Source organism: Rhinoraja longicauda, chromosome 11 (genome assembly GCF_053455715.1).
Source record: "Rhinoraja longicauda isolate Sanriku21f chromosome 11, sRhiLon1.1, whole genome shotgun sequence".
Lineage (NCBI taxonomy): Eukaryota > Metazoa > Chordata > Chondrichthyes > Rajiformes > Arhynchobatidae > Rhinoraja > Rhinoraja longicauda.
This window is the reverse complement of record NC_135963.1, coordinates 56,160,710-56,183,965: the sequence shown is the minus strand read 5'-3', so window position 1 is coordinate 56,183,965 and position 23,256 is coordinate 56,160,710. Positions and strand designations below refer to the sequence as shown.

The 23,256-nt window shown below is 48.3% G+C and overlaps 1 protein-coding gene across 8 annotated transcripts in view; it reads right to left on the bottom strand.

Moving 5' to 3' along the window:
* The window catches only part of prrc2c (proline-rich coiled-coil 2C), an 81,684-nt gene that overhangs the window by 50,606 nt on the left and 7,822 nt on the right, over positions 1-23,256 (bottom strand). For all 8 annotated transcript variants that reach the window (XM_078407790.1, XM_078407784.1, XM_078407783.1 and 5 more), the window contains exons 2-4: positions 2,425-2,598; positions 1,673-1,847; positions 1,059-1,225 (exon numbers count right to left, since the gene is read on the bottom strand). In XM_078407790.1, the coding sequence (XP_078263916.1) occupies positions 1,059-1,225; positions 1,673-1,847; positions 2,425-2,539 (457 nt within the window). In that variant the 5' untranslated portion in view covers positions 2,540-2,598. The remainder of the gene's footprint in view (positions 1-1,058; positions 1,226-1,672; positions 1,848-2,424; positions 2,599-23,256) is intronic.

Below are 23,256 nucleotides of genomic sequence, written 5' to 3'. Positions count from 1 at the left end.
GCTGGCAAACTAATGAAAAGTGAGATAGAACTGAAAATGAAGAGAAAGTAAAATGAGCGTTACCAACAGAAAGCAGCCCACATGCCGATAGATTCTGCCAGCATTACTCTATAACGTAGGAGTTATCAAGAAACTTTTCAGACTCCACTGTAAAATTGAGGGGATTTGAAGCTACTACCAGGGTCATAACTTGCTGGGAAACAATACGAATGAACCGAAACTAATGCAGTCTTGTGAGTATAACGTGGTAATCACAGAGGCCACGAGCAACTTTTGCCAAAGTAGTCTTTACATGTACATTTACAGGGTGGGAGCTGGATTTAAAATTTGAAGATGATATAGGAAAGCTAACCAAAGTTAAATAACCAAGGACTGGGAAAATTGAAGTGGGTACCATTTGTTGGTTTTATGAGCACTGTAAGCACAACAGCAGTTATGTAGCAGCTAAAATGGATACAATTCCAGCATTAAACACTTCAGAATGATGTCTGAAGTTGACCGTTTCATGGGAACATGAATGGTAACTCACACCTGTTACAAAATCAGAGCCTTCCAATAGAGGCACACGACCAATTTTCTGGCAACTGGTGGGCCATCACCTTTAATGCGGACAAAATTACAGGAACGCACTTGAACCCCCCCCACTATGTGACACCTAGACTGTTTCAGGTGGCCGATCTCGACATCATTGGGACTTCCGCAGCCGATTGGCAGGTTGAATTTGCCCCCCCCCCCGGCTGGGGCTCTGGAACTCCGGTCAAGATGGAGAGGGCTGATGTTCCAATAACCAACTTCCCAGGACGATAACTCGGCCCTTTGGCAGCCCATTCTGATACTATTTGATGCCTCTCCTGGCTATGAACTATGTTGGTCCATCAAAACGGATAATCCAGAAAGGCTCTGGACCCAGGGGTGCTGGAACATTGGTAATGAATGCACCTGTACTTATTCAACATTCAATTTTACAAAATTGCCACATACAAATTATAGACAATTCTCAAAGATCCTGCATGTGAGCTAATCATTGGTTTGCTTAGCTCCAGCTTGTAGAAACTTACCATCTCCTTGCCCAGTGTGCTTGTTACTTGTTTGGGCCCATGTTTTCACAACTGGCACCTCTGGTGCTTTTGGGACTAGGGGATCTGCACTCGGCGGTGGCGTTGGTGGCGTTGGTGGCGTTGGTGGTGGTGGCGGCGGTTCTTGTACTTGGACTTCTGCGACAACACTAATGAAATCACAATTCTGACATTAGTTCTCCTGCTGTCTATTTCACCAAAACTACACTAATTTGAACAATTAACTCTTGATCAAAAACACTTCCACTCTCTTCCTTATTCTTTTTACAGCAAAATATTTACATTTGTTAAAGCATCAAATGTCAATAAACACAAATTTAATAATTCAGGTAAAATCTCTACATTTGAAGTGGAGGAAGTTAGTGGACTGGTGATGCTTCATCTTCACAAGTAATGACGATTCACAATAAGATAGGGAGACATTAAACCAATGTCTGTTTTTTTGTTTTTACACAAAGTACATATTGTATATACTTAAATGTATAATAGGAACTACAAAAAGATTCTTATTACAAACAATAAATATGTATTGGAAGTTACAATTAAAATTATGGGGTCAATTAATGCAATCCAATAAACCTTGATGCTGTGTGTACCTTTCTTCCTGTTGTTCTGATTTTGTGACCCATCCTGAGCCATCCTTTGGTACGATGTTCACATTGGGATCATTTCCCTTGTTCTCTGCTTTGAGGCTGGGAAGAGTGGTAGGAGGAGGGATACGCCGTGAGCTGGCCACTTTGCCCAGGCTCTGCAACCCATGACGCGCTGCAACTGGAGACAATGGTCAAGTGAAGGTCAGACACAAGACGCAAGGCATGTGTACTCATGCATTCCTTTACCATTTTCTAAAGGCAAAGTCTCTCAGCATCATGACAAATTCGTTAACTTGGTTGCAAGCTTTTATTTAGAACTGGTCCAAGAGAGAGCAGAAGAGGAAGAGATTTGTTTTTGTTAATATCTGAACACAAGTCACGATCTATAATAATTGGCGATTTCTTCACAACATATATAAAAATTTAAACCCCGAAGTACATTTGATTTCTATTGAGTTTTAAAATTACAAATTAAAAGCATTTGAGGAATAAGCTATGACTGTTCCAAAGCAATAATTCTTGCAAGAGAAAGATAAGAGTATATTTCACACTATATTTCATCTCAATTTCCACCATATCAGTTGACATGTTGAATAGGAGTGTCACTTTAGGAGAGGACATAGGGTTAATTTATTAAGTTTCAACGGGCAACTAAAAAAGCTGTACTAGGAGAGAAAATACCAGCTCACAAAAATGCCCTGATAGCCCAATGAAAAGGATGGCAAAAGAGGCCAAAGCTTTAACATAAGACTCACCTGCATTTTTCTGGGTCTCTATTGACTTTCCTTTGTAGGTGTTAAAAAGATTGAGTGTAGCATACTTTGTTTTCCCATCCTTTGCCTTTGTGCTCTGGCCTGACCTATCGGACATTTCGATGGAAATTCATTGAGTCTGAAAAGGCCTAGATCACTTCCAGAACTAGCCACCAGCTGTAAGGGAACAAGTTAGTGAAAAGGACAGTTTACTCCACGTAGTCTAAATGTGCATACATCATTGTAGGCTTAAATCAGATGAAAAATATTACTTCTGCCACACGAACTGTTACAGTTCCAACTTTTTCAACTCAATTCCAACTTTAATAGCTCATGTAAATAAATCACTGAATGTCATTTAAAGTATCCAAGAATAACATTTCTAAAATTCATTATAGAATTCATATTTGTAACCACCCTTCAAGGGTATTACAATGGAATTTTCTGCAACATTTTAGAACAGGTATCAAAATATAATTATCATAATTTTTGACAAAATCACTTTTCCTTCCTCTTTTAACAGAACATAAACTGGACTAGCTTACATAATTCCAAATATTGTTAGCTAGGAGAAGGTGACAACAAAGCAAACAGGGATAAAATGTAATCGGGGACAATCAGATTGGCCGGAGAACTGGGAAGGATGGAGACAACCGGGAAGGGGGAGGGATGGACAGAGGACTGGGAAGGGGGAGGAATGCTCTCCATCTTTCACACCCCCACCCCCTTCCCAGTCCTCTCTCTCCATCCCTCCCCCTTCCCAGTCCTTTCTCCCCATTCCTTCCCAGTTCTCCGACCAGTCTGACTGTCCCCAATTACATTTTATCTGTTTGCTTTGTTGTCACCTACTTCTAGTTAACAATGATCTATTCTACATTTTCCTTGATCCTCGTCTCTTTTGATGTCTCGTTTTCACACTTTGCCCTTCCTTTTCTCTGTGTCTCCCTCTTCCGACTCTCAGTCTGAAGGGTCTCGACCCGAAACATCATCCATTCCTTCTATCCAGAGATGCTGAGTTATTCCAGCATTTTGTGTTGATCTTCGGTGTAAACCAGCATCTGCAGTTCCTTCCTACATACTTCCAAATATAACGTATTTGGAGAAAGGTATCTGTATTGTGTTTAACCATCAAGACCAAACATATTCGGAGGCAAGAGACATTGTAGAAGGGTGGATTGTCGGTTAGGTATTCTGCTATACAAAATATTATCTTATGCCAGATTTATTTAATTACTTGAATTTAAATAAGAGGTTTCAATTAACTTTAAAGCAAGTAAAATTACAAGCATCAGAAGTTATCCAAAATGACGACGCTAATCAAAACCAATTAAAAGACCTCTTACTCAAGATAAAACGCTGGAGTAACTCAGCGGGACAGGCAGCATCTCTGGAGAGAAGGAATGGGTGACGTTTCGGGTCGAGACCCTTCTTTCCTTCTCTCCAGAGATGCTGCCTGTCCCACTGAATTACTCCAGCATTTTGTGTCTATCTTCGGTTTAAACCAGCATCTGCAGTTCCTTCCTACACATTTCTTCTTACTCAATATGACTGTCCAGGAACACATTAGAAAACTACTTGCTCAATTTGCTGGCAAAGGTAATAAAGTCTTTAAGCTTCTTAATACACTTTCTGCAAATTCAATAGTTATACCACCTTGATGTTCTAACATATGGCAACAGAATATTTGAGTTGCTCCACGAGTTCATTTTCTTTCTCGATTATAGTATCTGTGGTCTCTCGGGTCTCCAGGCTATTTGGACATATTATTTTAATGCTAACATAAAAATCAGTTTTTGGGAAACTTATATTTAAAAGAGATTGAGATGAAGATTGGAATGAAATATTTTGCCGTAAGGGACAGAGGCAAAAAGAAAGTGGAGTGGGGAAAATGCAGCTCAACGAAAAGGGAAAAAAATCAAATGGCATATTTGGATAGAGCCAAGACAGAGAAAGGGCCAGGAGGCAGTGGTGGAAGTGGCCACGAGGCCCCAAATCGTAACGGCAATGTCAGACAGTGAATCAAAACAGCAAGGAAATTGTAGTTGCATATTTCCAAAAGCAATGCAATTATCATAGGTGATTTTATATATGAGGAGTAAAATCCCAATAATCTGACTCTGGGGACATCAGTGGTGCTGGACCTGCATATTTTCCCCTCCATTGACTACCACCACCTCAACCCATTTAATTCACTTATGTTAGTTGTTAGAGTAATATAAATATTCCAGTGACCTCATCATGTTAAGATACCACACTATTGGGATCACATTATTTTACCGTCGACTGCGAGAAACAAATGAGTAAATCGTGTAGAGGATGCGTTTTTCAGATGTGCTGGGAAAAAAGCCAACTAGGTCTAACTAATATGTTAGTATATTTCCCATATATTTCAAGCCTTAATAATTTATTAGTTATGAGTCCTTGAAAGAAAATTGATTGTAATATGAAAGTGATCTAGTGATCTGGATCAATCTGAAACTGTGGCCATGAATCTACACGGTTTGGGCGCTAGGTGACCATGGTAGATTAAGAAAGGAAAAGACTAACATTTAATACTAATCTACAACAAATAAATAAATGTAGGACAGGAAAAAGGAAATGACTAATATTTAATACGAATCTACAATCTAAGGAAAGCCGCCCAACAGCCCCAGCCTTATCAGTCAATGGAGGTATTAGATCAACAGAAAAAGGTACATAGAGTTGTGGGAAAAAGTCCAAAGTTGGGAACATTTTCAAAATTCAAAGGAGTACCAGGAGGTAAGGAAATACAAAGTGGAAAACAAGTTATTCAACAAAAAACAGTAAACCATGCAGTAGATATGTAAAAAGGAAATAAAGTTAATGTGGGTCCTCAGTCTGAAGCCGAACAATTTATTGGGGAATACGGAAATGACAAAATTAAACAAACAATGTCTGTCTAGGGGGAAGAAACAAAAGAAAACAAATAGCAGAGAACAAATTAGAGCAAATGAGGAATTGAAAGATATTAGCATGTAAACAATTAGAATGTATTCTCGAAAACATCGTATGAACAGAAAGTCGATAACCCCCTTCAAACTGAACTGTATCCAAAGATTCTAGCGAATGTAGCCAGAGATAGTAGAATCCATGCAATTTTGGAATAATTCACACAAATTGTAAGATGGAAAATGTAACTTTACTAATTAAAGAGGTGAAGGAGAAATTAAGAAATTACAAACTTCATTGTCAGCCAAATTGAAGATTCTCTGAGCAAGTGGCAAAATGAGCAATCACAGGAGTTTGCCAGGTGCAGAAAACAGTAAAAATGTGTAATGGACATACGGTCTCTGCCAGGTATTGATCACACCATTCACGTATTTTGTTAAACTGTTGCTGCACTAAGGATCCATTGATGTCACAAATGGGAATAATGGGTGTGATCCAAGAGCCTTTATAGAGACAGTCGTTTAACGACTGGGAGTTAAATAATACAGGATAATTAATTTTTAGAAGACAGGCAAATATAAGAGGAAGGGGAGCATTGATATTAAAGAAACGGGTGAACCCATGGGGAAAAAGGGATCTTATCTCAGAAAATTAAGTGAAATCTACTTGAGTGGAAGCAGTAAATAAACAGCCAGTGGCAGAGAGCATTTGTGGATAAAGACAACATGCTGAAGTAACTCAGCGGGACAGGCAGCTGAGTCAGGGGAGAGGGTCAGATTGAAGAAGGGTCTCGACCCAAAACGTCACCCATTCCTTCTATCCAGAAATGCCGCATGTCCCGCCAAAGATGCCTCAACAAAGTACTGAGAAAAGGGTCTGAATACTTATGTAAATGTGATATTTGTTATTTCTTTCTAATTACTTTGCAAAAATTTCTAAACATCTGTTTCCACTACTTTATTATGGGGTATTGTGTGTAGATTGACGATTTAAAAAATGAATTTAATCCATTTTAAAATAAGGCTGTAACGTAGCAAAATGTGGAAAAAGTGAAGGGGTCTGAATACTTTCTGAATGCACTGTAGGTACTAAGATAAAGTATATTAAAATATGCAATATTACTGGCAACATGTTACTACATAAGACTACACACATTTATTCATAGTTTAAAAAACAAAATGGTATAATGGCAGAAACCAATCAGCTCGTCCATTTGGAGAACATTTTCATGATCTCCTTGCGTCCTACTCTCTTCATGCCCAGCAACTCTCATTGAATTCTTGTGCTATTTAACTATATTAAGGGCCAATTTACAGCCGCTACTTAATGTACCAGACTACTGATGAAATGTGGGAGGGAACCAGAGCATGCAGCTGGTGGTCAATAGACAATAGGTGCAGGAGTAGGCCATTTGGCCCTTCGAGCCAGCACCACCATTCAATGTGATCATGGCTGATCATTCTCAATCAGTACTCCGTTCCTGCCTTCTCCCCGTACCCCCTGACCGCTATCCTTAAGAGCTCTATATAGCTCTCTCTTGAATGCATTCAGAGAATTAGCCTCCACTGCCTTCTGAGGCAGTGAATTCCACAGATTTTCAACTCTCTGACTGAAAAAGATTTTCCTCATCTCCGTTCTAAATAGCCTACTCCTTATTCTTAAACTGTGGCCCCTGGTTCTGGACTCCCCCAACATTGGGAACATGTTTCCTGCCTCTAACATATCCAACCCCATAATAATCTTATACGTTTCGATAAGATCCCCTCTCATCCTTCTAAATTCAAGTGTATACAAGCCTAGCCGCTCCAGTCTTTCAACATATGACAGTCCTGCCATTCCCGGAATTAACCTAGTAAACCTACGCTGCACGCCCTCAATAGCAAGAATATCCTTCCTCAAATTTGGAGACCAAAACTGCTCCAGGTGCGGTCTCACTAGGGCCCTATACAACTGCAGAAGGACCTCTTTGCTCCGATACTCATGAGGGGAATGTATAAATTCCTCGCATAATGTAGGCAAGGTTAGAATCAAACCAAGAACTGGAGTTGAGACAGCAGCATTAAATGCAGCGCAACCATGCTGCAGTTACATTGGCCAAAACACTGCAATTATCAGCAGGCTTCAAAGATACCAATAGATAAGTTTCTGAAAATTGAGTTGCTTTTTCCTTAGAATTATTTCAGTGAAAACCAAGCAAGTTCAAAGAACTGGCTTGAGCGTTACTTTAAGTGGGGACAGAAAAAGTTGCTGTACACAGGGAAAAAGTATTTGCAAAATGTTTTCTGCCATTGGATTGGCATCATCACAGCTATGCAGCAGTAAAGTGAAATGTTATGTTATGGTAGAAGTTTAACTACTGAACATTTCAATTATTTAAAAATAAACCTAAATTTAGTGGTATGCGCTGCACTTATTTCCCTTTTGAACAGCAACGCAAAAATTTCCTACAGGAAACTAGAGCTCTGCATCATTGCAAACCAACTTATTGTTCTAAAGTGCCACAGAAGGCTGCAGAGTTTAAATGTTTTAAGTCAACGAGCGCAGACGGATTTAATTGAAAGTATAGACCTATTGAGAACATTTCAAAGAATCATTGACTTATTTCTGAAACTATGTGTAGGAAAAAACTGCAGATGCTGGTCTAAATCGAAGGTAGACACAAAATGCTGGAGTAACTCAGCGGGACAGGCAGCATCACTGGAGAGAAGGAATTTCTGAAACTGTTACTAGATGAGCAAAGCAATTTTATACTTTCCATGGCAATCAGTGGCCATCCCCATGAGATTTTTAAAAACAATATTTCTAACAACCCCCAGGAATCAATCATATTTAATCAAAAATAATTTAATGTAATTTAACACATGCTTTGTCTTTCTTATTTACAAAATAGATTAGCTATCTTTTATGATTCCCAACTCTTGCTTAATCGTATATTGCCATTCAGTAGTTACCAATCTTGGAGTTGAATTTCCTCATTACTGTGGTAATGCACATCAGTGGCCTAATTAAAGCAGTGGAGGAAGCTGATCACTATCGCAATGCAAATTTCTTAATGCCCTGTAATTTCCGGGCTATTATTAAATAAAGGAGATGTTTGATATTAGACTCAGTACATAATAGGCCATTTTTATCAACCAAGGCCAGGTCTCGGTTGATAAACAAAAAATTCCCTTTGTGCTTCAGTTACTAATTCCCAGAAACTATAGCACATTATGGAGGTTGAAATGCTCTTTACTACTTAGCTCTTTCAATTTCCTCCTGGTGTGGAAATTTATACCATGGGAATATTAACTCCCGGAAGGAATTAGCTGGCAATTTTTAGACAGCAATAGGTTCCAATATCCATGGGCATATATATCGAATCAGATGTAACAGTTATGGAAATTCTAAATCACCAACTGTGGTGGCACAATGACGCAGCGGTAATGTTGCCGCCTTATGACGACAGAGATCAAGGTTCAATCCTGACTACAGATGCTGCGGGTTCTCCCGTCTTCCTCCTACAAAGGCATGTAAGTTTGGGTTCTGTAAATTGCCCCTGGTGTGTTGGATAGGATACGGGTGATCATTGGTCTTGGTGGGCCAAATGTTCCGTTTCCATGCTGTATCTCTAATTAAACTAAAAATCATCAGTAAACAAGTGTAAAAACTGCAGATGCTAGAATAATTCAGCAGGTTAAGTCGCCTCAATGAAAAGAGAAATAAAGCTAACATATCAGTTGAAGATCCTTCATCAGTCTTTAAAAAGACGTCGTTTGACGTGCTGAGTATTTCCAGCATATTGTGGTTCTATGACAAATGCATTTATCACCTACCACAGACCTATTTCAAAGGAATGACAGTCTGCTCTTGCTAGCTCTATCATATCATATCATATCATATATATACAGCCGGAAACAGGCCTTTTCGGCCCACCAAGTCCGTGCCGCCCAGCGATCCCCGTACATTAACACTATCCTACACCCACTAGGGACAATTTTTACATTTACCCAGCCAATTAACCTACATACCTGTACGTCTCTAGAAAGTGTTTATGAACAAATGATTTGAGGCACTGATGGGGAAGAAAAGAATAAAAGCCACAGGTTGCTTTTTTGATCCCCCAAGTTAACATTGGGGATCAAAATTGAAAGAATAAAATCTTTGTGTTAACCATTAAAGAAATAGCATTGATAAAGTTCAGGAAAAGGTCTCCATCATTAATAAAACTATTTTCAAATGAGAATTTGTCACAGAATCTCAAGGAAAGTCTATTACCTGAAAGTCTATCAAAAATACCTTTCTACGAGGGACAGAGTACAGTTCAAACGGAGCGTTCTGCATCAACGCGAGTATTCTCATCCTGCACAACGAGGAACATGCAGAAGTTCAGCATGTAAAGACACTTAGTGTCTGCCTCTGTAGAATTTATGAACATCAACCTAAAACTAGGGCAAAGCCAAAATGATGTACTTCCCCCTTCATTAACCCTCCTCTCTCCAAATTTTGACAGGTGATTTGTACATTATAGCTTTCTGGACACACAATGCAGTTTAGATCTACATTTTGACTGAGCACACCACCCAGTCCTTGTGCATTACCCAGCTCCTAAATAAATACATTCCCGGCACTTTCAGGTATTCCGGCCTTGTTGTGATGGATAAAAGATTGGCCGGATCAGCTGTCAAACAAAATGGATTTGCTTTTGCTTCAATTGAAACTGGCCACTCATCAATCTGTTGACTGACAGTGGGTCTGAGTCAGTGAGATTGTCCATCTACTGCGAAGCTTTGACACAAGTATATATGCTGCCCGGCATCGTCATCACTCCTTTCTGGTGGATTGGATAAAGATGTGCAGGAAAAAAATTGCAGATGCTGGTTAAAATCGAAAGTAGACGCAAAATGCTGGAGTAACTCAGGCAGCATCTCGGGAGAGAAGGAATGGGTGATGTTTCGGGTCGAGACCCTTCTTCAGACTGATGTCAAGGGAGGGGATGGGACAACGATAGAATGTAGTCGGAGACAGGAAGACTATTAGGAGAACTGGGAAGGGAGAGGGGAGAGAGAGAGAGAGAGAGAGAGAAAGCAGGGACTATCTGAAGATTGGATAAAGAGTTCAATACAACAAACATGACTGAACAGAAAAGTCATCCATGTTTAATTGGAAAGATTTCCTTTCCTGCCCATTAATTTTGACTGATGTCTGTGTAGAGTAGAAATATCCAATTATGCATTATGTCTGCAAACCCTTCTGCGGAGAGCACTTCCTCATTTACATGTAATATTCTATCAAAAGCTGCCTCGTAGTCCAAGCCATCTGTGAAAGAATTCTCCTGTGATCCACACATAGGCACATCACCCAGAGTAGTGCAAATCTGGCAGAGATCTTCCTGCCAGAGCAACCCACCTTCCCCAGATTAGGAAGACACTCAAACCGGCCATGGCCTTGGACAGAAATCTTCCAATCCATATTTAACAGGAAGACAGCTCATTAATTTATCATCTCTTCCCTTCCATTTGCTTGTGGATGAGGTTGTAGCTGCTCTTCCCAACATGCAACCAACTAGAAGCTTGCTGCTTGACATTTCCAGGTCTGGCAAATGCAGACTAAGGGCCAAGTTCAACTCAGCTAGCAAGACTGTTTCCAGTTCAGTCCATCTCAAAGGAATGGGCAAGACCTAGACAGCTTCCCCCAGTCCAGATTCTCCCGCTTGCCCTGCTGTAAAACCTCAGGGAAAGAGGACAAGAAGCTTCGGAAAGCTGTCCCTCAAATCATACAGGCTGGTATGTGTTGAATACAAGCAAGTTATTGTGCTAATAAGGTGCAAGCTTTGACCTGGGTAAAAAAGTCTAAGACTACCACAATATACAAAACATCTTCAGAGAAACTATTCCTCCCATTCTATCTGTCGGTGAGATTAGCAAAGCTGGACGGTAGCAAAGCTACTTTATCAACCTGAATGCTGCCAGGATACACCTAAACTCAACAAGGTTCAGGTAAGTGCAGTCTTTCATTTTGCAACAAACCCATTTGCAACAAAATTAAAAATGAACCAGATGAAGCAATGGGGGAAATTTGAAACTGATAAAAACTATAATTAAAAATGAGGAATTGCCAAACTAGATCTCAAACATGACTAAATGAAAGAAAACACACGTAAATGCCCTCTTTCTAGCTTAGATAAAACCTGGTTAAACCTAAAACCAAAATACAAACAGGACCTCTGGCACAATCCGGTTAAGACTGATTTATATAAAACAGTTGACCTCACAGATTGACAAACAGACAGGGTGTAAAGTAAAAACAATCCAACTGGGATTAAATAAACTGCATCTAGGGCCAACGTCGTATATTATGAGAAAACAAATTATAGATGTGGAAAATGGAAATAAAAGCAAAATGTTAGAAAATCTCAGCCAGTCTATGGGAAGAGAGATGATGCTTCTGGTCAATTATCTTTAGGTCATTGAGGTGAAACACCAACTCTGTTCCTATGTAAATAGATGCTGCCTGACCTAGTTTGTTTTTACTCAGTATTATTAGATCAAGAACAAACCTAAAAAGATGGTATACAATGTCATTAACTCTGGTAATACAATAAAGAGCAAGCAGAAGGACAAAGTGAAACACAAGATCAAGAGACTGGTGGCTATTAAAGGTTAATTGGGCTGGGACTACCATATGACAAAGAAAACCTTAAATGTTTTATTAAAATAAACATTAAATGTTTTATTAAATTTAGATGTAGATCAAAAGATTAATCATAAACTAGAGGACACTGAGAAGCAATAGAAGGTGTATTAGAAATATTAGTAGCACACAAAAATACCTATTTCAAAATAGCACTGTAGCAACACAGGATCATTTTTAAGATCACAAGAGATTTTTTGGGGTCCTTCCACTGCTATCAGCAATGCACCAGAGACATCACTTCTCATTCACAAAGCAGGTCATCAAGCAAATACTCCAAAACCCCCAGATCCTCACTAGCAAATCACCTCAAGGACACTGCCAGTTGGAACAATGATAGCTGGGGCTTCTGTGGCTTTTGATCAACAGTACTGATCCCCCTGAACAATTAGAGTCTCAATTACTAGCTTTAAAAAAATCCTGTGGAACAAACTCAAACAGCTTCACTATAGCTATTCTGTGAAACCTGGGTTCATGGTACATTGCAGCTTTTACACCTATTCAACGGGTATCCTCAAAGGATCCTTCAATGTGCACTAGAGGCTGTCTGGTCTGTTACTAATATCATTCTTCATGTTAATGTCGAGACACCAGCTACAGCTGCCCCAATATCTTTCAGAACGACCCACATGAAAACACTTTAGGATAATACCTTGATTTAACCTTCTCACTATCTGGATACGAAGATGCTACCTCACCATTACAACCTTGCCTGGTCTCCATCTCTGGATTACCTTTTCCTATTAGGTTTATATATTGAGCTTAAACTGTTAAGAAGGGTCTCAACCCGAAGCGTCAACTATTCCTTTTCTCCAGAGATGCTGCCTGACCCGCCGAGTTACTCCAGCATTTTGTGCCTAACTAAACTGTTTTCATATCATTGTCATTTGTATATTTTGGCAGTTAGCCATCCTAAACAGAACACTCAGTAATCTTCATCTTGTCCTGCTCAACATTTCAAGATGATTCATTGGACTGCAGCAGAAAATGTACTCTTACTGGACCTCCATGAATTCTCCTCCAGGACTTCACTTGTGGACCAGTATTCACTTGTGAGGGAGTCCTGTGCTCACCGATTATACTGAAATCATTGCTTTAACAGATGGGCAATGACAGTTGTAATAAAGCTTTCGTGTCCATATACACCTTCTACCACAGCAGCTTAAAGAGAATGGAATGGTACTACAACAGCTTACACCAAATCTGCTCTCATCCAATGACTGATTCATTTTGTTACAGCATTTGGCTCATTTAAATTCCTTGTTCCCCTGGTCACACAATGGCGATGCAAAAATGTCTCATATCACTACTTTTCAGCCACAGCCTTATGTACCCCCGAGTAAATATCCACCCAGTGATTCCAAACTCCATCTCAATTTTGAAACTGGAGCCAAAGCCTCCATTCACCGTGCAGGAACTACCAATCACCTGAATCATGCATTCAGCCCTAGCTTTTAAGCTGCCGTCCTTATAACCATTACTCGTTTATCTTATTTTCACCAATTAACTTAATCATTCACAGTTAAGGCTGGATGATATAAAACTACCAGGTTCAGCTATCCTTTGCAGATTCTGCTCACTATTCCAGAATCACCATGAAGTACCAAGGTAACTTCCAACTTCTCTTCATTTCAATCAGACTTCTTAATCTATCTTCTCAACATTGTGTAAGCAGCTCATTTCTCAGAAGGGAACTACTAAAGCATAATCAGCTGTGTGGAGAAAGAAGAGAAACTGCGATTGCCCCTCTTATGCTGGAGAACAGTGATGCTAACAAAGCCCTTTGTGATTTAAAAAAAAGGAAAATTTACTTCCAGCGATAGAAAAGTTGGTTCCTGGAAGACACAAGTTTAAACTAATTGCAAAAAGAACCAGAATCACACATCATTTTATTTAAAAAGTAGTGAGCTATGATTTGGAATGCATCACCGAAAAAAGGCAGAATCAGATTAAATAATAACTTTCAACGGGAATTAAATAGCTACGAAATGCCCAGGGTAGGGGGAAGGGGTACTGGACAGGAAGCACAGAACAAAACGAATTGGATAGCTTTAGAATATTCACCACGTGTATGATGAACCAAATTAGTAGGAAGGAACTGCAGATAGACACAAAATGCTGCAGTAACTCAATGGGACAGGGCAGCATCTCTGGAGAGAAGGAACAGATGACATTTCAGGTCAAGACCCTTCTTATCTGTTATGATGAAACAAATGATCTCCACGATAGTTTCATTCTGTAAGGCCCATGTAATTCTGAACTGAAATTAAAACAACATGGTATTAAGGCACTAGGAACAATCACAGGTTAGTGGTGGCAGCTGCAGATCATTCATGCTGCAGCTGAATAGCAGTAAAGGCTGAATAGTTTATTGAGATTTCTGTGATCAAAAGCATATAATCAATTCTGTAATCATCATGTACGGGGTTGTGCAAGAGATGTGGACTAGCAATAAGAATTGGAAAGGACATAAAGTGCTTTTTTTTTAGGGGGGGGGAAGAGACAGCTGGAAGAGAGTCAGCATATGCAGTTCCTTGCTTCTATTGTAGTTACACCTTGAGGAGATTGACATGGTATCAATAGACAATAGGTGCAGGAGTAGGCCATTCAGCCCTTCGAGCCAGCACCGCCATTCAATGCGATCATGGCTGATCACTCTCAATCAGTACCCCGTTCCTGCCTTCTCCCCATACCCCCTGACTCCGCTATCCTTAAGAGCTCTATCCAGCTCTCTCTTGAAAGCATCCAACGAACTGGCCTCCACTGCCTTCTGAGGCAGAGAATTCCACACCTTCACCACTCTCTGACTGAAAAAGTTCTTCCTCATCTCCGTTCTAAATGGCCTACCCCTTATTCTTAAACTGTGGCCCCTTGTTCTGGACTCCCCCAACAGTTGGTTATCCTGCTATATTGAAGCCATGATTCAATTCCTGAAAGACGTTGGGTACAATTGTCAAAACACAGAGTGAATACGTAGAGATTACAACAAAATTTAAAGTGATGCATAACGCCCTTCGTCAGCGACCAACAGCAAGATTGCTACACCAAGAAAACTATTCATGACTGTGGTTATCTGAAAACCTGGATAACAACCAAAATGACCAATTACTTCTGCCATGCCTCAGATGATTTTGGGCACATGCAGATTTAACAACCTTTTCAAACACATGGGTCTGTATTAGAATTAATCGTGAGGGCACTATTTTGTACAGTTCATTACCTCATGCATTCGGAGCATCAATAACTGAAACAAGGCTCTACAGTTTTTTTAATGGCCAATTGCGAATGCTCAAGATCTATAGATTTCACTAAAACAGCGTTTCTTAACCGGGGTTCCCCGGAACGCTAGGGTTCCGCTAGAGGTTCGGACTTGAAATCTCCCCCGGCCCTGGAAGTCTGTGGCACCTCGGCTGAGCAAGGCAGCCAATCTCGACCTCATCGGGACTTCCATGGCCGATCAGTGGGTTGAATTTGAAACCTGCGGCCAGGGCTCTGGAACTCCAGCCCAGCTGGAGCCAGCACATCTATCCCCATAGTCAATTCCCTTGGCCGGCTTTGCAGGCCGGTATCTCAGCCCCCCGCCCAACAGCCTAGGTTGAGAAACACTACACTAAAGTAATGATCGTTTTTCAAATTTCTACCATAAATGTTTAATATAACCATTCACAAACATGATTATTTTCAAAACTAGTGCACTTTAGGTAACAAAATTCTACTACCTGCAATTACCCAAGTACAAAGCTGGTAAAACAGTGAACACATTCAACACAGAATGTAGAAAATGCTTATTAACAAAAATTTGAAGACACATCTTATAGAGTTTGTGGAAATAGGCCATTTGGTCCAACTTGCCCGGGGGGGGGGGGGGGGGGGAATGAGCGAGGGGATGGATGAGATGTGGAGGGGCTGAGGGGATGGCAAAGAGGGAGAGCGAATGGGGAGCAGCAGGGGGAGAGCAAGGAGCGTGGAGGTGGGGGGTCTGAGGAGGGGAGGAATAGTGGAAGGGAGGAGAAGTGGGAGTGGTATGGGATGAGAAGTGGGAGCAGTGTGGGGGGAGGTTGGCGGAAGGGAAGTGGAGCGGGGGCAAGTGGGAGGGGGGGAAGAAGGGAAGTGGGGGGGAAGGGAAGGGGGGAAGAAGGGCAAGTGGGAGGGAGGGTAAGCGGGGAGAGGGGGGGGGAGAAGGGAAATGGGGGGAGAAAGGAAGTGGGGGGAGAAGAGAAGGGAAGTGGGGGGGAGGAGGGAAGTGGGGGGGAAGAAGGAAAGTGGGGGGGGGAAGAAGGGAAGTGGGGGGGGAAGAAGGGAAGTGTGGGGGGAAGAAGGGAAGGGGGGGAAGGGAAGTGGGGGGGAAGGGAAGTGGGGGGGGAAGGGAAGTGGGGGGAAGAAGGGAAGTGGGGGGGGAAGAAGGGAGGTGGGAGGAAGGGAAGGAGGGTTGAGAATGGAAGGGGGAGAAGGGAAGGGGGGAGAAGGGAAGTGGGGGGGAGAAGGGAAGTGGGGGGGAGAAGGGAAGTGGGGGGGAGAAGGGAAGTGGGGGGGAGAAGGGAAGTGGGGGGGGAGAAGGGAAGTGGGGGGGAAGAAGGGAAGTGGGGGGGGAAGAAGGGAAGTGGGAGGGGAGAAGGGAAGTGGGGGGGAGAAGGGAAGTGGGGGGGAGAAGGGAAGTGGGGGGGAGAAGGGAAGTGGGGGGAGAAGGGAAGTGGGGGGAGAAGGGAAGTGGGGGGGAGAAGGGAAGTGGGGGGGAGAAGGGAAGTGGGGGGAGAAGGGAAGTGGGGGGAGAAGGGAAGGGGGGGGCGGAGAAGGGAAGTGGGGGCGGAGAAGGGAAGTGGGGCTGGGGAGAAGGGAAGTGGGGCGGGGGAGAAGAGAAGTGGGGGGAGGATGGAAGTGGGGGGAAGAATGGAAGTGGGGGGGAAGAAGGGAAGGGGGGTTGAGAATGGAGGGGTGAAGAAGGGAAGTGAGGGGGAGAGAAGGGAAGTGGGGGGAGAGAAGGGAAGTGGGGGGAGAGAAGGGAAGTGGGGGGAGAGAAGGGAAGTGGGGGGAGGAGGGAAGTGGGGGGCAGGAGGGAAGTGGGGGGGCAGGGGGGAAGTGGGGGGCAGGGGGGAAGTGGGGGGCAGGGGGGAAGTGGGGGGCAGGGGGGAAGTGGGGGGCAGGGGGGAAGTGGGGGGCAGGAGCGAAGTGGGGGCGGAGGAGGGAAGTGTGGGGCGGAGAAGGGAAGTGGGGCGGAGAAGGGAAGTGGGGCGGGGGAGAAGGGAAGTGGGGCGGGGGAGAAGGGAAGTGGGGCGGGGAGAAGGGAAGTGGGGCGGGGAGAAGGGAAGTGGGGCGGGGGAGAAGGGAAGGGGGAGAAAGGAAGTGGGGTGGGGGAGAAGGGAAGTGGGGGGGAGGATGGAAGTGGAGGGGGGCTGAAGGGAAGTCGGGGGTGAGAGAAGAAGTGGGGGGGAGAGGGGAAGTGGGGGGAGAAGGGAAGTGGGGGGAGAAGGGAAGTGGGGGGGAGAAGGGAAGTGGGGGGGAGAAGGGAAGTGGGGGGAAAGAGAAGGGAAGTGGGGGGGAAGAGAAGGGAAGTGGGGGGGAAGAGAAGGGAAGTGGGGGGGAGAAGGGAAGTGGGGGGAGAGAAGGGAAGTGGAGGGGAGAGGGGAAGTGGGGGGGGGGGAAGAGAAGGGAAGTGGGGGAGAGAGAAGGGAAGTGGGGGGGAGAGAAGGGAAGTGGGGGGAGAGAAGGGAAGTGGGGGGGAGAGAAGGGAAGTGGGGGGAGAGAAGGGAAGTGGGGGGAGAGAAGGGAAGTGGGGGGGAGAGAAGGGAAGTGGGGGGAGAGAAGGGAAGTGGGGGGGAGAGAAGGGAAGTGGGGGGAGAGAAGAAAAGTGGGGGGGAGAAGGGAAGTGGGGGGAGAGAAGGGAAGTGGGGGCGGAGAAGGAAACTGGGGGGAGGAGGGAAGTGGGGGGGAGGAGGGAAGTGGGGGTAGGAGGGAAGTGGGGGTAGAAGGGAAGTGGAGAGGGGGCAGAAGGGAAGTGGGGGGGGGAGAAGGGAAGTGGGGCGGGGGAGAAGAGAAGTGGGGCGGGGGAGAAGGGAAGTGGGGCGGGGAGAAGGGAAGTGGGGCGGGGAGAAGGGAAGTGGGGCGGGGGAGAAGGGAAGGGGGAGAAAGGAAGTGGGGTGGGGGAGAAGGGAAGTGGGGGGGAGGATGGAAGTGGAGGGGGGCTGAAGGGAAGTCGGGGGTGAGAGAAGGGAAGTGGGGGTGAGAGGGGAAGTGGGGGGGAGAGGGGAAGTGGGGGGAGAAGGGAAGTGGGGGGGAGAAGGGAAGTGGGGGGGAGAAGGGAAGTGGGGGGGGAGAATGGAAGTGGGGGGAAAGAGAAGGGAAGTGGGGGGGAAGAGAAGGGAAGTGGGGGGGAGAAGGGAAGTGGGGGGGAGAAGGGAAGTGGAGGGGAGAGGGGAAGTGGGGGGGGGGAAGAGAAGGGAAGTGGGGGAGAGAGAAGGGAAGTGTGGGGGAGAGAAGGGAAGTGGGGGGAGAGAAGGGAAGTGGGGGGGAGAGAAGGGAAGTGGGGGGAGAGAAGGGAAGTGGGGGGGAGAGAAGGGAAGTGGGGGGAGAGAAGGGAAGTGGGGGGGAGAGAAGGGAAGTGGGGGGAGAGAAGAAAAGTGGGGGGGAGAAGGGAAGTGGGGGGAGAGAAGGGAAGTGGGGGCGGAGAAGGAAACTGGGGGGAGGAGAGAAGTGGGGGGGAGGAGGGAAGTGGGGGTAGGAGGGAAGTGGGGGTAGAAGGGAAGTGGAGAGGGGGCAGAAGGGAAGTGGGGGAGAAGGGAAGTGGGGGGGAAGGGAAGTGCGGGGGAGAGAAGGGAAATGGGGGGGAGAGAAGGGAAGTGGGGGGAGAGAAGGGAAGTGAGAAGAAGGGAAGTGGGAGGGGGAATAAGGGAAGTGGGAGGAAGAATGGAAGTGGGAGGGGAAGAATGGAAGTGGGAGGGGAAGAAGGGAAGTGGGAGGGGAAGAAGGGGGGAGGGAGGTAAGGGGGGGGGAGGAATGGGGGGAAGGGAGGAAAGTGTGGGGGGAGGGAGGAAAGTGTGGGGGGAGGAAAGTGGGCGAGGAAAGTGGGGGGGAGGGGGAGGAATGTGGGGGGGAGGGAGGAATGTGGGGGGGAGGGGGGAATGTGGGGGGAGGGAGAAAGGTGGGGGGGAGGGAGGGAGGAAAGTGGGGGGGGAGGGAGGGAGGAAAGTGGGGGGGGAGGGAGGGAGGAAAGTGGGGGGAGAGGGAGGAGGGAAAGTGGGGGGGAGGGAGGAGGGAAAGTGGGGGGGAGGGAGAAATGTGGGGGGGAGGGAGGAAAGTGGGTGGGGGAGGGAGGAAAGTGGGGGGGAGGGAGGAAAGTGGGGGGTGAGAGGGAAGAAAGTGGGGTGCAGGGGAGGGAGGAAAGTGGGGGGGGAGGGAGGAAAGTGGGGGGGAGGGAGGAAAGTGGGAGGGGAGAGAGGAAAGTGGGGGGGAGGAAAGTGGGGGGGGGGAGTGGGCAGGGGGGGTGGGTAGGGGAAGAGGGTGGGGAAAAGGAAGTGGGTGGGGAAAAGGAAGTGGGGGGGGGAAGGGAAGTGGGTGGGGGGGAAGGGAGGAAAGTGGGGGGGAAGGAGAAAGTGTGGGGAGAGAACAGTGGGGGGGGGAAGAAAGTGGGGGGGAGAGGAAAGTGGGGGGAGGGAGGAAAATGGGGGGAGGGAGGAAAATGGGGGGAGGAGAGGAAGTGGGGGAGGGAGGAATGTGTGGGGGGGAGGGAGGAATGTGTGGGGGGGAGGGAGGAAAGTGTGGGGGGCAGGGAGGAAAGTGGGGAGGGGAGGGAGGAAAGTGTGGGGGTGAGAGGGGGGAAAGTGGGGGGAGGGAGGAAAGTGGGGGGGAGAGAAGAAAGTGGGTGGGAGGGAGGAAAGTGGGGGGGAGGGAGGAAAGTGGGGGGGAGGGAGGAAAGTGGGGGGGAGGGAGGACAGTGAGGGTGGGGGCGAGGGAGGAAAGTGTGGGGGGGGGAAAGTGGGGGGAGGAAGGAAAGTGGGTGGGAGGGAGGAGAGCGGGGGGGAGGGAGGAGAGTGGGGGGAGGGAGGAAAGCGGGGAGAGGGAGGAAAATGGGGGAAGAGGAAGTGGGTGGGGGGAGGGAAAGTGGGGGGAGGAGGGAGGAAAGTGGGGGGAGGGAGGAAAGTGGGGGGAGGGAGGAAAGTGGGGGGGGAGTGGGAGGGGAGAGAGGAAAGTGGGGGGGGAAGTGGGCAGGGAAAAGGAAGTGGGTGGGGAAAGGAAGTGGGGGGGAAGGGAAGTGGGTGGGGGGGAAGGGAGGAAAGTGGGGGGGAAGGGAGGAAAGTGGGGGGGGAAGGGAGGAAAGTGGGGGGGAAGGGAGGAAGTGGGGGGGGAGGAAGGAAGGAAGGAAAGTGAGGGGGGGAAGGAGAAAGTGGGGGGAGAGAACAGGGGGGGGGGAAGAAAGTGGGGGGAGGGAGGAAAATGGGGGAGGAGAGGAAGTGGGGGAGGGAGGAATGTGTGGGGGGGAGGGAGGAGTGCGTGGGGGGGAGGAGGAATGTGTGGGGGGAGGGAGGAAAGTGTGGGGGGGAGGGGGGAAGTGGGGAGGGGAGGGGGGAAAGTGGAGGGAGAGGGAGGAAGTGGGGGGGAAGGGAGGAAAGTGGGGGGGGAGGGAGGAGTGGGGGGGAGGGAGGAAGTGGGGGGGAGGGAGGAAAGTGGGGGGGAGGGAAGAAGTGGGGGGGCTGAGAGGGAAGAAAGTGGGGGGGCTGAGAGGGAGGAAGTGGGGGGGAGAGGGAGGAAAGTGGGGGGGAGAGGGTGGAAAGTGGGGGGGGAGTGGGAGGAAAGTGGGGGGGAGAGGGAGGAATGTGGTGGGGAGAGGGAGGAAAGTGGGGGGGGAGGGAGGAAGTGGGGTGGAGAGGGAGGAAAGTGGGGGGGGAAGGAGGAAAGTGGGGGGGGTGAAGTGGGGGGGAGGAAAGTGGGGGGATGAAAGTGGGAGGGGTGAAGAAAGTGGGGGGTAGGTATGTGGGGGGGAGGGAGGAAAGTGGGGGGGGGGAGTGGGTGGGTGGGGGAGGGAGGAAAGTGGGTGGGGGGAGGAAAGTGGGTGGGGGAGTGAGGAAAGTGGGGGGGAAGAAAGTGGGGGGATGAAAGTGGGAGGGGTGAAGAAAGTGGGGGTAGGTATGTGGGTGGGGGGGAGGAAAGTGGGTGGGGGAGGGAGGAAGGGGGTGGAAAGTGGGGGGGAGGAAAGTGGGGGGGAGGCGGAGGGAAAGTGGGGGGAGGGGGAGGAAAGTGGGGGGAGGGGGAGGAAAGTGGGGGGGAGGGGGAGGAAAGTGGGGGGAGGAAAGTGGGGGGGGAGGAAAGTGGGGGGGGGAGGAAAGTGGGGGGAGGGCGGAGGAAAGTTGGGCGGGAGGGGGGAGGAAAGTGGGGGAGGAAATTGGGGGGAGGGGGAGGAAAGTGGGGGGAGGAAAGTGGGGGGGAGGAAAATGGGGGAGGGGGAGGAAAGTGGGGGGGAGGGGGAGGAAAGTGGGGGAGGGCGGAGGAAAGTGGGGGGAGGGGGGAGGAAAGTGGGGGGAGGAAAGTGGGGGGAGGGGGTAGGAAAGTGGAGGGGGAGGAAAGTGGGGGGAGGAAAGTGGGGGGAGGGGGAAGAAAGTGGGGGGGAAGGGGGAGAAAGTGGGGGGGAGGGGGGGAGGAAAGTGGGGGGAAGAAAGTGGGGGGGGGAAAGTGGGGGGGGAGGGGGGGGAGGAAAGTGGGGGGTAGGGAGGAAAGTGGGGGGAGAGGGAGGAAAGTGGGGGAGAGGGAGGAAAGTGGGGGGGAGGGAGGAAAGTGGGGGGGAGGGAGGAAAGTGGGGGGGGAGGGAGGAAAGTGGGGGGGGAGGGAGGAAAGTGGGGGGGAGGGAAGAAAATGGGGTGGTGGGGAGAGGGAGGAAAGTGGTGGGGAGAGGGAGGAAAGTGGGGTGGATAGGGAGGAAAGTGGGGGGGAAGGAGGAAAGTGGGGGGGGGATGAAAGTGGGGGGGGAGGAAAGTGGGGGGACGAAAGTGGGAGGGGTAAGTATGTGGGGGGGAGGGAGGAAAGTGGGGGGAGGAGGAAAGTGGGTGAGCGGAGGGAGGAAAGTGGGTGGGGGGAGGGAGGAAAGTGAGTGGGGGGAGGGAAGTGGGGGGAGGGGGGAGGAAAGTGGGGGGGGTGGGGGGAGGCAAAGTGGGGGGGAGGGGGAGGAAAGTGGGGGGGGGAGGAAAGTGGGGGGGAGGGGGAGGAAAGTGGGGGGGAGGGGGGAGTAAAGTGGGGGGAGGGGGGAGGAAAGTGGGGGGGAGAGGGAGAAAATTAGAGCGGAGAGGGAGGAAAGTGGGGGGAGAGGGAGGAAAGTGGGGTGGAGAGGGTGGAAAGTGGGGGGGGAGAGGGAGGAAAGTGGGGGGGGGGGAGGAAAGTGGGGGGGGGGGAGGAAAGTGGGGGGGGGGGAAAGTGGGGGGGGAGGGAGGAAAGTGGGGGGAGGGAGGTAAGTGGGGGGTAGAGGAGGAAAGTGGGGGGAGAGGGAGGAAAGTGGGGGGGGAGAGGAGGAAAGTGGGGGGGAGAGGGAGGAAAGTGGGGGGGAGAGGGAGGAAGTGGGGGGGAGAGGGAGGAAAGTGGGGGGGAGAGGGAGGAAAGTGGGGGGGAGAGGGAGGAAAGTGGGGGGGAGAGGGAGGAAAGTGGGGGGGAGGGAGGAAAGTGGGGGGAGGGAGGAAAGTGGGGGGGAGAGGGAGGAAAGTGGGCGGAGGAGGAAAGTGGTGGGGAGAGGGCGGAAAGTGGGGGGAGAGGGAGGAAAGTGGGGTGGAGAGGGAGGAAAGTGGGGGGGGGGGAGAGGGAGGAAAGTGGGGAGTAGGGAGAAAGTGGGGGGGAGGGAGGAAAGTGGGGGGAGAGAAATGTGGGGGGGAGGGAGGAAAGTGTGGGGAGGGGGAAAAGTGGGGGGGAGGGGGAAAGTAAGTGGGGGGAGGGGGAAAGTAAGTGGGGGGGAGGGGGAAAGTAAGTGGGGGAGGGGGAAGGAAAGTGGGGGGGAGGAAAGTGGGGGGAGGGGGGGGAAAGTGGGGGGGAGGGGGGAGGAAAGTGGGGGGAGGAAAGTGGGGTGGGGAGGGGGGACGAAAGAGGAAAGTGGGGGGGGGGAAGTGGGGAGGAAAGTGGGGGGAGGGGGAGGAAAGTAGGGGGGAGGAGGAAAGTGGTGGGGAGAGGGAGGAAGTCGGGTGGGAGAGGGAGGAAAGTGGGTGGGGGGGGGGAGGAAAGTGGGTGGGGGGAGGAAAGTGGGTGGGGGGGAGGAAAGTGAGTGGGTGGGGGGGAGGAAAGTGGGTG